The 12799-nt window shown below is 37.4% G+C and overlaps 2 protein-coding genes across 2 annotated transcripts in view; one reads left to right on the forward strand and one right to left on the reverse strand.

Annotated features, from left to right (window-relative positions):
- Positions 1 to 1534, reverse strand: part of ODAD3 (outer dynein arm docking complex subunit 3) — an 83790-nt gene extending 82256 nt beyond the window's left edge. Inside the window, exon 1 of the mRNA XM_053716037.1 lies at positions 1438 to 1534. Within this exon, the coding sequence (XP_053572012.1) occupies positions 1438 to 1522 (85 nt within the window). The 5' untranslated portion in view covers positions 1523 to 1534. The remainder of the gene's footprint in view (positions 1 to 1437) is intronic.
- A 1089-nt stretch (positions 1535 to 2623) lies between these two features.
- PRKCSH (protein kinase C substrate 80K-H) overlaps positions 2624 to 12799 on the forward strand; it is a 44769-nt gene continuing 34593 nt past the window's right edge. Inside the window, 1 exon segment of the mRNA XM_053717855.1 lies at positions 2624 to 2786. Within this exon segment, the coding sequence (XP_053573830.1) occupies positions 2699 to 2786 (88 nt within the window). The 5' untranslated portion in view covers positions 2624 to 2698.

Here is a 12799-nt window from a genome sequence, read left to right on the forward strand (position 1 = left end):
TTGCATTATGGGTGGTGGTTTCAATAAACAAAACAGTTATTTTAATTACAAAAATAAACCTAAACATTCAATTTTCAATACATTTCATACTCTACTGCTGACATAGCAGGTCATTGGGAACGCATTAAGGAACAAATTTGCTATACAGTGTCCCTTTAACTTGTTAGATAATTTGCATCGAGACACATCTCTAGCAGTATTAAAGCCCATCAGAAAACATTTTCACATATTTGGATTTATCTAATTCAACAGTCTTATCCTCTTAAAAATTCATGTTGGCCTGTTTCAGTAATATATTGATCTGTCAATTTGCCCATGCTCAGTTCACATTTGAACAAGCACAATTGTTTCCTTTGCTAATAAAACGATTACATTTTCACTCAAAATCACTATGAAATACTGTATGTTCAGAAACATAAATCATCTGGGTGTCAAAATCTGACGGGTTAAAAAGACATAGTCCTCAAAATGATTCTATCTTGCATATGAAAAAGCAACATGTAACTGTGTTAAAAATATTTTTGAAGGAAAAAAGGTTGAGTATATATTTTTCAGATTGAAATGAAACTCAGAGGAAGTGCAAGATTGTGTACAACTAAGTTCTGCAAACTGGCTCATAGTGGCTCATTTTGTAACATTCCTTTTTAAATGGAAAAGAGAAAGTTTTTCAATGTAATGACCCTTGTATTATTGCAATGTTGCTTGCACAAAAGTTACAACTATGTATTTAACCCCTCAAAGGGTTAAACAACATATAGTCAAAATTAGCTCCGGAGTTGCAATGCACCACTGGGACTTAGCTGATCTAGCTGGGTTGTGTGACTAGTGCTGCAGTTTCCCACTTGGGACCTGTAGTGCCCTGCGGATCCCAAGCATAAGGTGATAAAATTGACATGCTCTAACGAATTAGAGCATTCTGCATCACTATAATGTTCCTTTACCAAATTCAAACAGCAATTTTAATACACAAGAATTCCATCTAGAAGGAACCCCATTTTTCCGTAATGAAAATAATTATTGTCATGTTTATTAGGATTAGATTATGATTGTAAGATAACAATTGATTAGTTTATATTGTTTGGAAGAAAGATAAAATATCAGAAATATAGAAATTTAAGATGTACCAGGATTTGTGTGTACAATCGACTCTTGTAGGGCTGCGTCCCTGGACAAGAGACGGGTAATTCTTTCTTGTTTTATGGTGTTGTATATGTTACTTTTGTTCTTGTCATAATGTGTCTATAATAAAAACTTAAAAAAAAAAGAAGAAGGAACCCATGGCAAGCTGTAACAGAATGGAACTGAGGCCAATGGAATGCTTGGCAATAGGTGGGTTCTGTTCCAACACAATTCTAGATTGATCAAGTTAGAGCTCACACAATCAACACACATAAACACATACATAGTTACATACATATATAATACTGCTTTTCTCACCTAGCAACTGTATTTTCCTCTGGAGCTCGGATATCTGCTCGTGTACAGGGGGCTTCACCCCACCAAGGGTCCCAGATCCTGGCATTTCTGACTGTGCAAGGTGGTAAATAATACAGTTATTTTACTTCACTTCATATGCTTACCAGAAATTCCCATATTCCCTGTCTAGAACTCTAGAACTTCCTTCAATATTATGTTATAGTGTTCAACTTGCTTAATTAACTAATCCCCGAAAGGTTTATTATGTACAGTTTCATGTATCATTAATCTGCTGGGTACTGTGATGTATGCAGTTACCCAGGCAATCTCCTTCTGCTGCCTAAAACTTCACACACAAAATCCCCTACAGTTTGTTATCCTTTACTGACAACGTTATCCCTTTAATACTGTTACCATCTATTCTTTACCTCCCCACTTTCTAATCCTCCAGTTCGTTTTCTCTCCTTACCATTACACTCTAACTTTTCTATTTACCCTTGTGCTCGGCTTGATGTATCCTGAGCAACGGTTTCCATGGATATTACACACAAGTTCTCCCATTGGCTAAATTCGATCTCGCTGTGTTATCGTGATCATTCAGGGTGGCCATATTGCCAGGAATATATACTATGGAGTCCATGTTCTTTCTACTCATTTGTGTGTCGTTGTGTTTACATTGCGAATAACTAATTCATACTTAAAACTATTCATATTTGTAAATATTACAACATGACACTTAATTGTTCGACAAAATACAATATTATTTTGGGGAGAATGTCTTGTTTTGGATGTAAATATATGGTCGATGGTTTCATTATCTAACAATATCTAATTTGCATGTACTTGCACCGAATTCAATTACATTACACAATACACATTTTTCAACAGGAACAAAGTGTGTAAGATGCGCGTGCGCACGTCATCAAAATCTATATGGCTCACGCGCGCTTCTGTCTGCCATTCAAAACATGGCGTCAATTCTTGTTTCATTGTACACAAATATAATAAAAACGCGTATATATGTAATGCTTCAACTTTATCTTATATGCTTGTGCCTTTAAATCCATATTACAATTTAGTATCCCATGTGTAGTAAGATGAAGGGCAGTGACATTGTAGGTGAATTTGCCACACTCAACAAGGCCGCCTTCCAGTGCCGGGAGAAGTGACGTCATACGACGCTGTACGCTGCCCTTTGGATCCTGTTGGCGTTATCAGATAGGCTGCATCCTGATACAGTGGGGGATTTCCTTATCTGCTGTAATCTGCGCTGAAGTGAGCGATGAAGGTTCTGGTGTTGTTGCTGGCCTTGGGCCTTTTGGGCTGCTGTGCGGTGGAGGTGAAAAGGCCGCGGGGGGTTTCCTTGTCAAGTGAGTAGGAACAATTAATTGTGCACTATATTGTGACCAATGTTCACAGGCTTTGCTCTACAGCCCTGACAGTCATTGGGGTTAAATGTGGCTGAATCTATGTATAATGCAGCATATATGACTAAAGTGAGCTAAAGGGAAATACATGATATAAGATAGAACGATATATTTGAATTAAAGGGATACTGAACCCATTTTTCTTTCTTTCGTTATTCCGATAGAGCATGCAACTTTCTAGTTTATTCCTATTATCAATTTTTCTTTGTTCTCTTGGTATCTTTATTTGAAAAAGCAGGAATGTAAGCTTATGCGCCGACCCATCTTTGGTTCAGAACCTGGGTAGCACTTGCTGATTGGTGGCTACATTTAGACCCCTATCAGCAAGCGCTACCCAGGTGCTGAACCAAAGATGGGCTTTTTACTTTCCTCCTTTTTCAAATAAAGATATCTAGAGAGAGGATAAATTGATAATAGGTGGAAATTAGAAAGTTCCTTAAAACTGGGAACGGTGTAAAAGCCGGAACGGAACAGGCCGGAACAGGCCTTTTATGTAGGAAATTGATTTAAAATATAATTTGATGTGTTAGAGACTCTTGAGAACAATTTTAGGAACAAGAATATTTGTGATATAATAATTAACCCTTTAACTACCAAAATAGTGTCCGGAACCAAACATAACAGCCCGGAACAGCACCTTCCCAGAAAACCAGATACACCAAATTCACAAGTCACATGTGACTAAATGTAATATGTGAGCCACAAACCATCCACAGAAACCACATTATATTATCTGTTCCGGCCTTTAATACACTTTTTTATAAAAAGGGACGGAACGGCACCTTCCCAGCAAAATATACAGACCAAATTCACTAGCCACACATAACTAGATGTGATAAGTGTAATCAACCACAAACCATCCACAGAAACCACGTTCCAATACCCGTTCCAACCTGTAAAATGCTTTTTCATGAAAAGTGACGGAACGGCACCTTACCAGCAAACAAGATGCACCAAATTCACCAGTCACACATGACTAAATGTTATAAGTGTAATCAGCCACAAACCATCCACAGAAACCACATTGATATCTGTTCCGGCCTTTAATACACTTTTTTTATAAAAAGTGATGGAACGGCACCTTCCCAGCAAAATATACAGACCAAATTCACCAGCCACACATAACTAGATGTGATAGGTGTAATCAACCACAAACCATCCACAGAAACCACGTTCTAATACCCGTTCCGGCCTGTAAAATGCTTTTAAATGAAAAGTGACGGAACAGCACATTTCCAGCAAACCAGATACACCAAATTCACCAGTCACACATGACTAAATGTTATAAGTGTAATCAGCCACAAACCATCCACAGAAACCACATTATGATATATGTTCCGGCCTTTAATACACTTTTCTTTTTTTTTATAAAAAGTGACGGAACGGCACCTTCCCAGCAAAATATACAGACCAAATTCACCAGCCACACATAACTAGATGTGATAGGTGTAATCAACCACAAACCATCCACAGAAACCACGTTCCAACATCTAGTTGTGTGGCTGGTGAATTTGGTCTGTATATGTTGCTAGGAAGGTGCCGTTCCATCACTTTTTATAAAAAAAGTGTATTAAAGGCCGGAACAGATATCATAATGTGGTTTCTGTGGATGGTTTGTGGCTGATTACACTTATAACATTTAGTTATGTGTAACTGGTGAATTTGGTGTATCTGGTTTGCTGGTAAGGTGCCGTTCCGTCACTTTTCATGAAAAAGCGTTTTACAGGCCAGAACAGGTATTGGAACGTGGTTTCTGTGGATGGTTTGTGGTTGATTACACTTACCACATCTAGTTATGTGTGGCTGGTGAATTTGGTCTGTATATTTTGCTGGGAAGGTGCCGTTCCGTCACTTTTTATAATGAAGTGTATTAAAGGCCGGAACAGATATCATAATGTGGTTTCTGTGGATGGTTTGTGGCTGATTACACTTATAACATTTAGTCATGTGTGACTGATGAATTTGGTGTATCTGGTTTGCCGGCGAGGTGCTGTTCCGTCACTTTTCATGAAAAAGCATTTTACAGGCCGGAACGGCTATTGGAACATGGTTTCTGTGGATGGTTTGTGGTTGATTACACTTATCACATCTAGTTATGTGTGGCTAGTGCATTTGGTCTGTATATGTTGCTAGGAAGGTGCCGTTCCATCACTTTTTATAAAAAAAAGTGTATTAAAGGCGAGAAAGGATCTCATAATGTGGTTTTTGTGGATGGTTTGTGGCTGATTACACTTATAACATTTAGTCATGTTTGACTGATGAATTTGGTGTATCTGGTTTGCTGGTAAGGTGCCGTTCCATAATTTTTCATGAAAAAGCATTTTACAGGCCGGAACGGGTATTGGAACGTGGTTTCTGTGGATGGTTTGTGGTTGATTACACTTATCACATCTAGTTATGTGTGGCTAGTGAATTTGGTCCGTATATTTTGCTGGGTAGGTGCCGTTCCGTCACTTTTTTTAAAAAAAAAAAGTGTATTAAAGGCCGGAACAGATATTATAATGTGGTTTCTGTGGATGGTTTGTGGCTGATTACACTTATAACATTTAGTCATGTGTGACTGATGAATTTGGTGTATCTGGTTTGCTGGTGAGGTGCTGTTCCGTCACTTTTCATGAAAAGCATTTTACAGGCCGGAACGGATATTGGAACGTGTTTTCTGTGGATGGTTTGTGGTTGATTACACTTATCACATCTAGTTATGTGTAGCTGGTGAATTTGGTCTGTATATGTTGCTAGGAAGGTGCCGTTCCATCACTTTTTATAAAAAAAGTGTGTTAAAGGCCGGAACAGATATCATAATGTGGTTTCTGTGGATGGTTTGTAGCTGATTACACTTATAACATTTAGTTATTTGTGGCTGGTGAATTTGGTCTGTATATTTTGCTGGGTAGGTGCCGTTCCGTCACTTTTTAAACAAAAGTGTATTAAAGGCCGGAACAGATATCATAATGTGGTTTCTGTGGATGGTTTGTGGCTGATTACACTTATAACATTTAGTCATGTGTGACTGGTGAATTTGGTGTATCTGGTTTCCTTGTGAGGTGCTGTTCCGTCACTTTTCATGAAAAAGCATTTTACAGGCCGGAACGGATATTGGAACGTGGTTTCTGTGGATGGTTTGTAGTTGATTACACTTATCACATCTAGTTATGTGTAGCTGGTGAAGTTGGTCTGTATATGTTGCTAGGAAGGTGCCGTTCCGTCACTTTTTATAAAAAAAAGTGAATTAAAGGCCGGAACAGATATCATAATGTGGTTTCTGTGGATGGTTTGTGGCTGATTACACTTATAACATTTAGTCATGTGTGACTGATGAATTTGGTGTATCTGATTTGTTGGTGAGGTGCTGTTCCGTCACTTTTCATGAAAAGCATTTTACAGGCCGGAACGGATATTGGAACATGGTTTCTGTGGATGGTTTGTGGTTGATTACACTTATCACATCTAGTTATGTGTGGCTAGTGCATTTGGTCTGTATATGTTGCTAGGAAGGTGCCGTTCCATCACTTTTTATAAAAAAAAGTGTATTAAAGGCGAGAAAGGATCTCATAATGTGGTTTTTGTGGATGGTTTGTGGCTGATTACACTTATAACATTTAGTCATGTTTGACTGATGAATTTGGTGTATCTGGTTTGCTGGTAAGGTGCCGTTCCATAATTTTTCATGAAAAAGCATTTTACAGGCCGGAACGGGTATTGGAACGTGGTTTCTGTGGATGGTTTGTGGTTGATTACACTTATCACATCTAGTTATGTGTGGCTAGTGAATTTGGTCCGTATATTTTGCTGGGTAGGTGCCGTTCCGTCACTTTTTAAAAAAAAAAAAAGTGTATTAAAGGCCGGAACAGATATTATAATGTGGTTTCTGTGGATGGTTTGTGGCTGATTACACTTATAACATTTAGTCATGTGTGACTGATGAATTTGGTGTATCTGGTTTGCTGGTGAGGTGCTGTTCCGTCACTTTTCATGAAAAGCATTTTACAGGCCGGAACGGATATTGGAACGTGTTTTCTGTGGATGGTTTGTGGTTGATTACACTTATCACATCTAGTTATGTGTAGCTGGTGAATTTGGTCTGTATATGTTGCTAGGAAGGTGCCGTTCCATCACTTTTTATAAAAAAAGTGTGTTAAAGGCCGGAACAGATATCATAATGTGGTTTCTGTGGATGGTTTGTAGCTGATTACACTTATAACATTTAGTTATTTGTGGCTGGTGAATTTGGTCTGTATATTTTGCTGGGTAGGTGCCGTTCCGTCACTTTTTAAACAAAAGTGTATTAAAGGCCGGAACAGATATCATAATGTGGTTTCTGTGGATGGTTTGTGGCTGATTACACTTATAACATTTAGTCATGTGTGACTGGTGAATTTGGTGTATCTGGTTTCCTTGTGAGGTGCTGTTCCGTCACTTTTCATGAAAAAGCATTTTACAGGCCGGAACGGATATTGGAACGTGGTTTCTGTGGATGGTTTGTAGTTGATTACACTTATCACATCTAGTTATGTGTAGCTGGTGAAGTTGGTCTGTATATGTTGCTAGGAAGGTGCCGTTCCGTCACTTTTTATAAAAAAAAGTGAATTAAAGGCCGGAACAGATATCATAATGTGGTTTCTGTGGATGGTTTGTGGCTGATTACACTTATAACATTTAGTCATGTGTGACTGATGAATTTGGTGTATCTGATTTGTTGGTGAGGTGCTGTTCCGTCACTTTTCATGAAAAGCATTTTACAGGCCGGAACGGATATTGGAACGTGGTTTCTGTGGATGGTTTGTGGTTGATTACACTTATCACATCTAGTTATGTGTAGCTGGTGAATTTGGTCTGTATATTTTGCTGGGTAGGTGCCGTTTCATCACTTTTTATAATAAAGTGTATTAAAGGCCGGAACAGATATCATAATGTGATTTCTGTGGATGGTTTGTGGCTGATTACACTTATAACATTTACTCATGTGTGACTGATGAATTTGGTGTATCTGGTTTGCTGGTAAGGTGCTGTTCCGTCCCTTTTTCATGAAAAAGTGTTATACAGGCTGGAACGGGTATTGGAACGTGGTTTCTGTGGATGGTTTGTGGTTGATTACACTTATCACATCTAGTTATGTGTGGCTGGTGAATTTGGTCTGTATATTTTGCTGGAAAGGTGCCGTTCCGTCACTTTTTATAAAAAAAAGTGTATTATAGGCCGGAACAGATATCATAATGTGGTTTCTGTGGGTGGTTTGTGGCCGATTACACTTATAACATTTAGTTATGTGTAATTGGTGAATTTAGTTTATCTGGTTTGCTGGTAAGGTGCCGTTCCATCACTTTTTATAAAAAAGTGTATTAAAGGCCCTAACAGATATCATAATGAGGTTTCTGTGGATGGTTTGTGGCTGATTACACTTATAACATTAAGTCACGTGTGACTGGTGAATTTGGTGTATCTGGTTTGCTGGTAAGGTGCTGTTCCGTCACTTTTCATGAAAAAGCGTTTTACAGGCCGGAACGGGTATTGGAACGTGGTTTCTGTGGATGGTTTTTGGCTGATTACACTTATTACATTTAGTCAAATGTGACTTGTGAATTTGGTGTATCTGGTTTTCTGGGAAGGTGCTGTTCCGGGCTGTTATGTTTGGTTCCGGACACTATTCTGGTAGTTAAAGGGTTAATTAATTATTATATCACAAATATTCTTGTTCCTAAAATTGTTCTCAAGAGTCTCTAATACATCCCATTATATTTTAAATCAATTTCCTTCATAAAAGGCCTGTTCCGGCCTGTTCCGTTCCGGCTTTTACACTGTTCCTTAAAACTGCATGCTCTAAATAATGAAAGAAAAATTGGGTTCAGTATCCCTTTAAGTGTTGCTTGATTTAATTCTTTCTGAAAACCTAGCGATAGAAGGTATATATAGTTACATTAAAGGGACCTGAAACCCAAATTTTTTCTTTCATGATTCAGATAGAGAATACAATTTTAAACTTTCTAATTTGTTGAAGGAGCAGCAATGCACTAATGGTTTCTAACTGAACTCATGGGTAAGCCAATCACAATCAATAAATATATATATATATATATATATATATATATATATATATATATATATATATATATATATATATATATATATATATATATATATATATATATATATATATACAGCCACCAATCAACAGCTAGAACCTAGGTTCTCTGCTGCTTATGAGCCTAGATAAACCTTTCAGCAAAGGATAACAAGAGAAGGAAGCAAATTAAATAATAGAAGTAAATTGGAAAGTTGTTTAAAATTGTATTCTCTATCTGAATCTTGAAAGAAAAATGTTTGGGTTTTATGTCCCTTTAATTTGGAGTAGTTAAGTTAGTTTAGTGATGTCAAAATAGCAATAACGTCACAGTAATATCCTTTGTTGGCCTAATGATGTTGTTTAAATTAAACAACCATCTTTTCAGGGATTCTTCCCTTGTTGGAGTGTGCACTGTGAAGCATTAAAGGGACATGCATTTGCAAAAAGAAAATGCTTTAATAGTGTTAGAGCATTTTATTACTGCACCTAACTGTGTTTAACCTGCGCAAATGAGTTAAACCTATTGTTAGTCTGCTCCGGATCAATTGTACATTAAGACCTAGCTAAATAACAGCCAATGAGCATGTTTTCATAGCCACCAATCACCAGGTGGTTCCCAGTAGCGCATTGCTGCTCCTAAGCCGACTTAGAGTATGTATGCTTTTCAACAAAGAGATGCCAAGAGAACAAGGTAAATTTGATAACAGAAGTCAATTAAAAGGTCTCTTAAAATTGCATTCACTATCCAAACCATGAAAGTTTAAAATATACACACACAGCTCTGGAAAAAATTAAGAGATCACTGCAAAATTATCAGTTTCTATGGTTTTGCTATGTATAGGAATGTGTTTGAGTAAAATTAACATTTTTGTTTTATTCTATAAACTACTGATAACATTTCTCTCAAATTCCAAATAAAAATATTTTAATTTAGAGCATTTATTTGCAGAAATTGACAATTGGTTAAAATAACAAAAAAGATAGTGTTTTCAGACCTCAAATAAAGCAACAAAAACAAGTTCATATTCATTTCTTAAACCAAACAATAGTAACGTTTTAACTTGGCAAGAGTTAAGAAATCAATATTTGGTGGAATAACGCTGATTTTCAATCACAGCTTTCATGCTCTCAGCCAGTTTTTCACATTGCTTGTTGGATGACTTTATGCCACTGCTGGCATAAAGTTACCCAACATTGTAAAAAAGCACCGCTGTGCCGTAGGCTAGCATGGCTATTGGCTAAGAGGTGGAAATGTTACCCCATTTTTAAAAAAAAACTTTGCCATGGGTGCTTAGTTTTGCACATTTGTTTTTGTTTTGTTTCTAAAAACGCATGAAAGAAGGTAGCCTTTATTTATAGCGATGGTAAATCCTAGCATTTTTGAAACGCTGGGGTTTACCATCACTTTAAGTGACCTGTATAATTAAAGGGATAGGAAAGTCAAAATTAAACTTGCATGATTCAGATAGAGCATTCACTTTTCTCTTGTGATTGGATAGCTAGATGTGTTCAGCAAGCTGCCAGTAGTGCAATGCTGTTCCTTCAGCAATGGATAACAAGAGAATGAAGCAAATTTGAAAGTTGTTTAAAATTAAATGTTCTATCTGAATCATAAATATTTTTTTTGGGTTTACTATCCCTTTAACAGAAAATGTTATAGTTTCACAAAGTATTACACTGCCCCTACCTGGTCATTTCATTTCATGATTTGTAAGTGAATATGTGCTAAAATATACCTTTTTGTTTATCATTCTACTAAAAAACAGCCGTTGAGTGCCATATGGCTAGCACCGCTATTGGATAAGATACGTTCTAATTTAAAGGTTATTAATCCTGAAATATAATTAGTTTTTAATTATATATCAAGATGTATGTTCATGGCTGTAATGTTTAATATTTTTGGTAAAATAATTCCATTAATTCATTCACATTGTCATGCTCTCCCAGACGTTTGTGCGATTATTTTGGGCAAATTTTCTATATAGAAGTTATCACATATTTTTGGTTTTGTAGTTCCCAAGATTGAATTTGTGTCTGCAGAAAAAACATGCCCCATCACAGAAAAAAAATGTTATGAAGTTGAGAAATACACCTTAAAGTTATATAATCAGGAATGGAAACAAACTTTACTTCTATTATCAAATTTGATTCATTCTCTTGGTATCCTTTGTTGAAGGAGAGCAGTGCTTTACTGGGGTCTAGATTAACACATTGGGTGAGACAGTGACAGGCAGCTAACTCACAGTAATGCATTAGGTCAGAGACTACCAGTGTATGCTTTTAATAATGGATACCAAAAGAACAAATAAAATTAGATAAGAGGAGGAAATTGTAAAAATGCATGTTCTTTCTGAATTGTGAGTTTTTTATTTTGACTTTACTGTCCCTTTAATGTCATTGCTCCCCAGCAAATCTATGTGTACAGAATCAACCCATACTAAGTTTTTTAAGAAGCTTCCTGAATAGAAGATTGTTTGTGGTGGAATAGATCTGCACTAGGACCTAAGTGTGAGGAGGGAGGGGCAAGCATTAAAAATGAAATATGTTATTGCTTTAGTTAAAGGGACATTAAACCCCCCCCAAAAAAATCATGATTCAGATAGAGAATATAATTTTAAAAAAGTTTTCAAATTTATTTCATTCTCATGTTCTTCTTTATTGAAGAGATACCTAGGTAGGTAACATGCACATACCTGAAGCTCTACATGATGGGAAATAGTGCTGCCATCTAGTGCTCCTGCTAATGTATAACATTGTTGCAAAACTGCTGCTATATAATGCTGCGGACACGTGCACTCTCTTGAGCTTACATTTCTGCTTTTCAAATAAGGATAATGAGAAATCGAAGAAAATATGATAATAGAAGTAAATTAGAAAGTTGTTTAAAATTGTATGTTCTGATCTTGCCTCCACTGTTAGGGATACACAGCAGTGCGGCCCATAGCTGACAATAAAAGCGGCAGCAGATTGACCCCTGTGTGACCAGCTAGAAGGGGCCAAACACCTGTCGCCATCTCGAAGGGGCAATAAGGAGCATTCTCCGCTTCATATAAAAACGGAGTGCTAGCCCTGTAAAAACAAAAAAAAAACAACCATATAGCAAGGGGGGAAAAGATAAGACAGCTTGAGGGAGCTATAAACACAGCCCAAAACAGACCACGTGAGAAGACAGGATCTATACTTATGCAGGCAAAAGACACAGAAAAACACACTCTGTGCAACCCTACACAGTTCTCAACTGGAGGAGGATTAAACTGATAAGAGCAGACTCTTTTCCCCTTTCTCTTTGGGGAACATACCTCCTTTAGTTCAAGTATTTGCCACAACTCAGAAGAAAGTACACAAACTGGGGAGACTGCATAGCTGCATTAAATTACCTATGCTCCATCTCCAGACTCGCTCCATTCATGAATAGCATAATCTCCCACTAGAAACATGCAGGGCTAGATGCCAAGGTCCTGCACCCCTCCTGCTCACCCAGCGATTATTTAACCCTCTATTGAAACTGGGTTCCTCCTTGCCTAGGGGATAGAAAGCCACTTGTTGGGATCTGGGGGACTGCTGGCAAACGAGCGCAGTAATATACCACAGCTGAGGGCTGTAGCGGAGAGACTCTTAGATCTGCATGCAAAAATATTACAACTCATACATTAAAAAAACAGGCACAATGGCAAACAGATTGAAAAATGCAGATAAGAAAAAAAAAAAAATAATCAGGAAGGAAGCACTGCAGACCCCCATGGGTGTTGAGGACACCTTGACCACCAATACCGTGGACACCCATCCAATTGTTTCCCAGATATCTGCTTTGTTTCTACCAAAGATAGAACAGCTGCAAACGGGAATGGACTCGCTCACAGCGGAAGTTAAATCCTTTAATGGCAGGCTTTCTCAA

This window comes from Bombina bombina, chromosome 6 (assembly GCF_027579735.1).
Source record: "Bombina bombina isolate aBomBom1 chromosome 6, aBomBom1.pri, whole genome shotgun sequence".
NCBI lineage: Eukaryota > Metazoa > Chordata > Amphibia > Anura > Bombinatoridae > Bombina > Bombina bombina.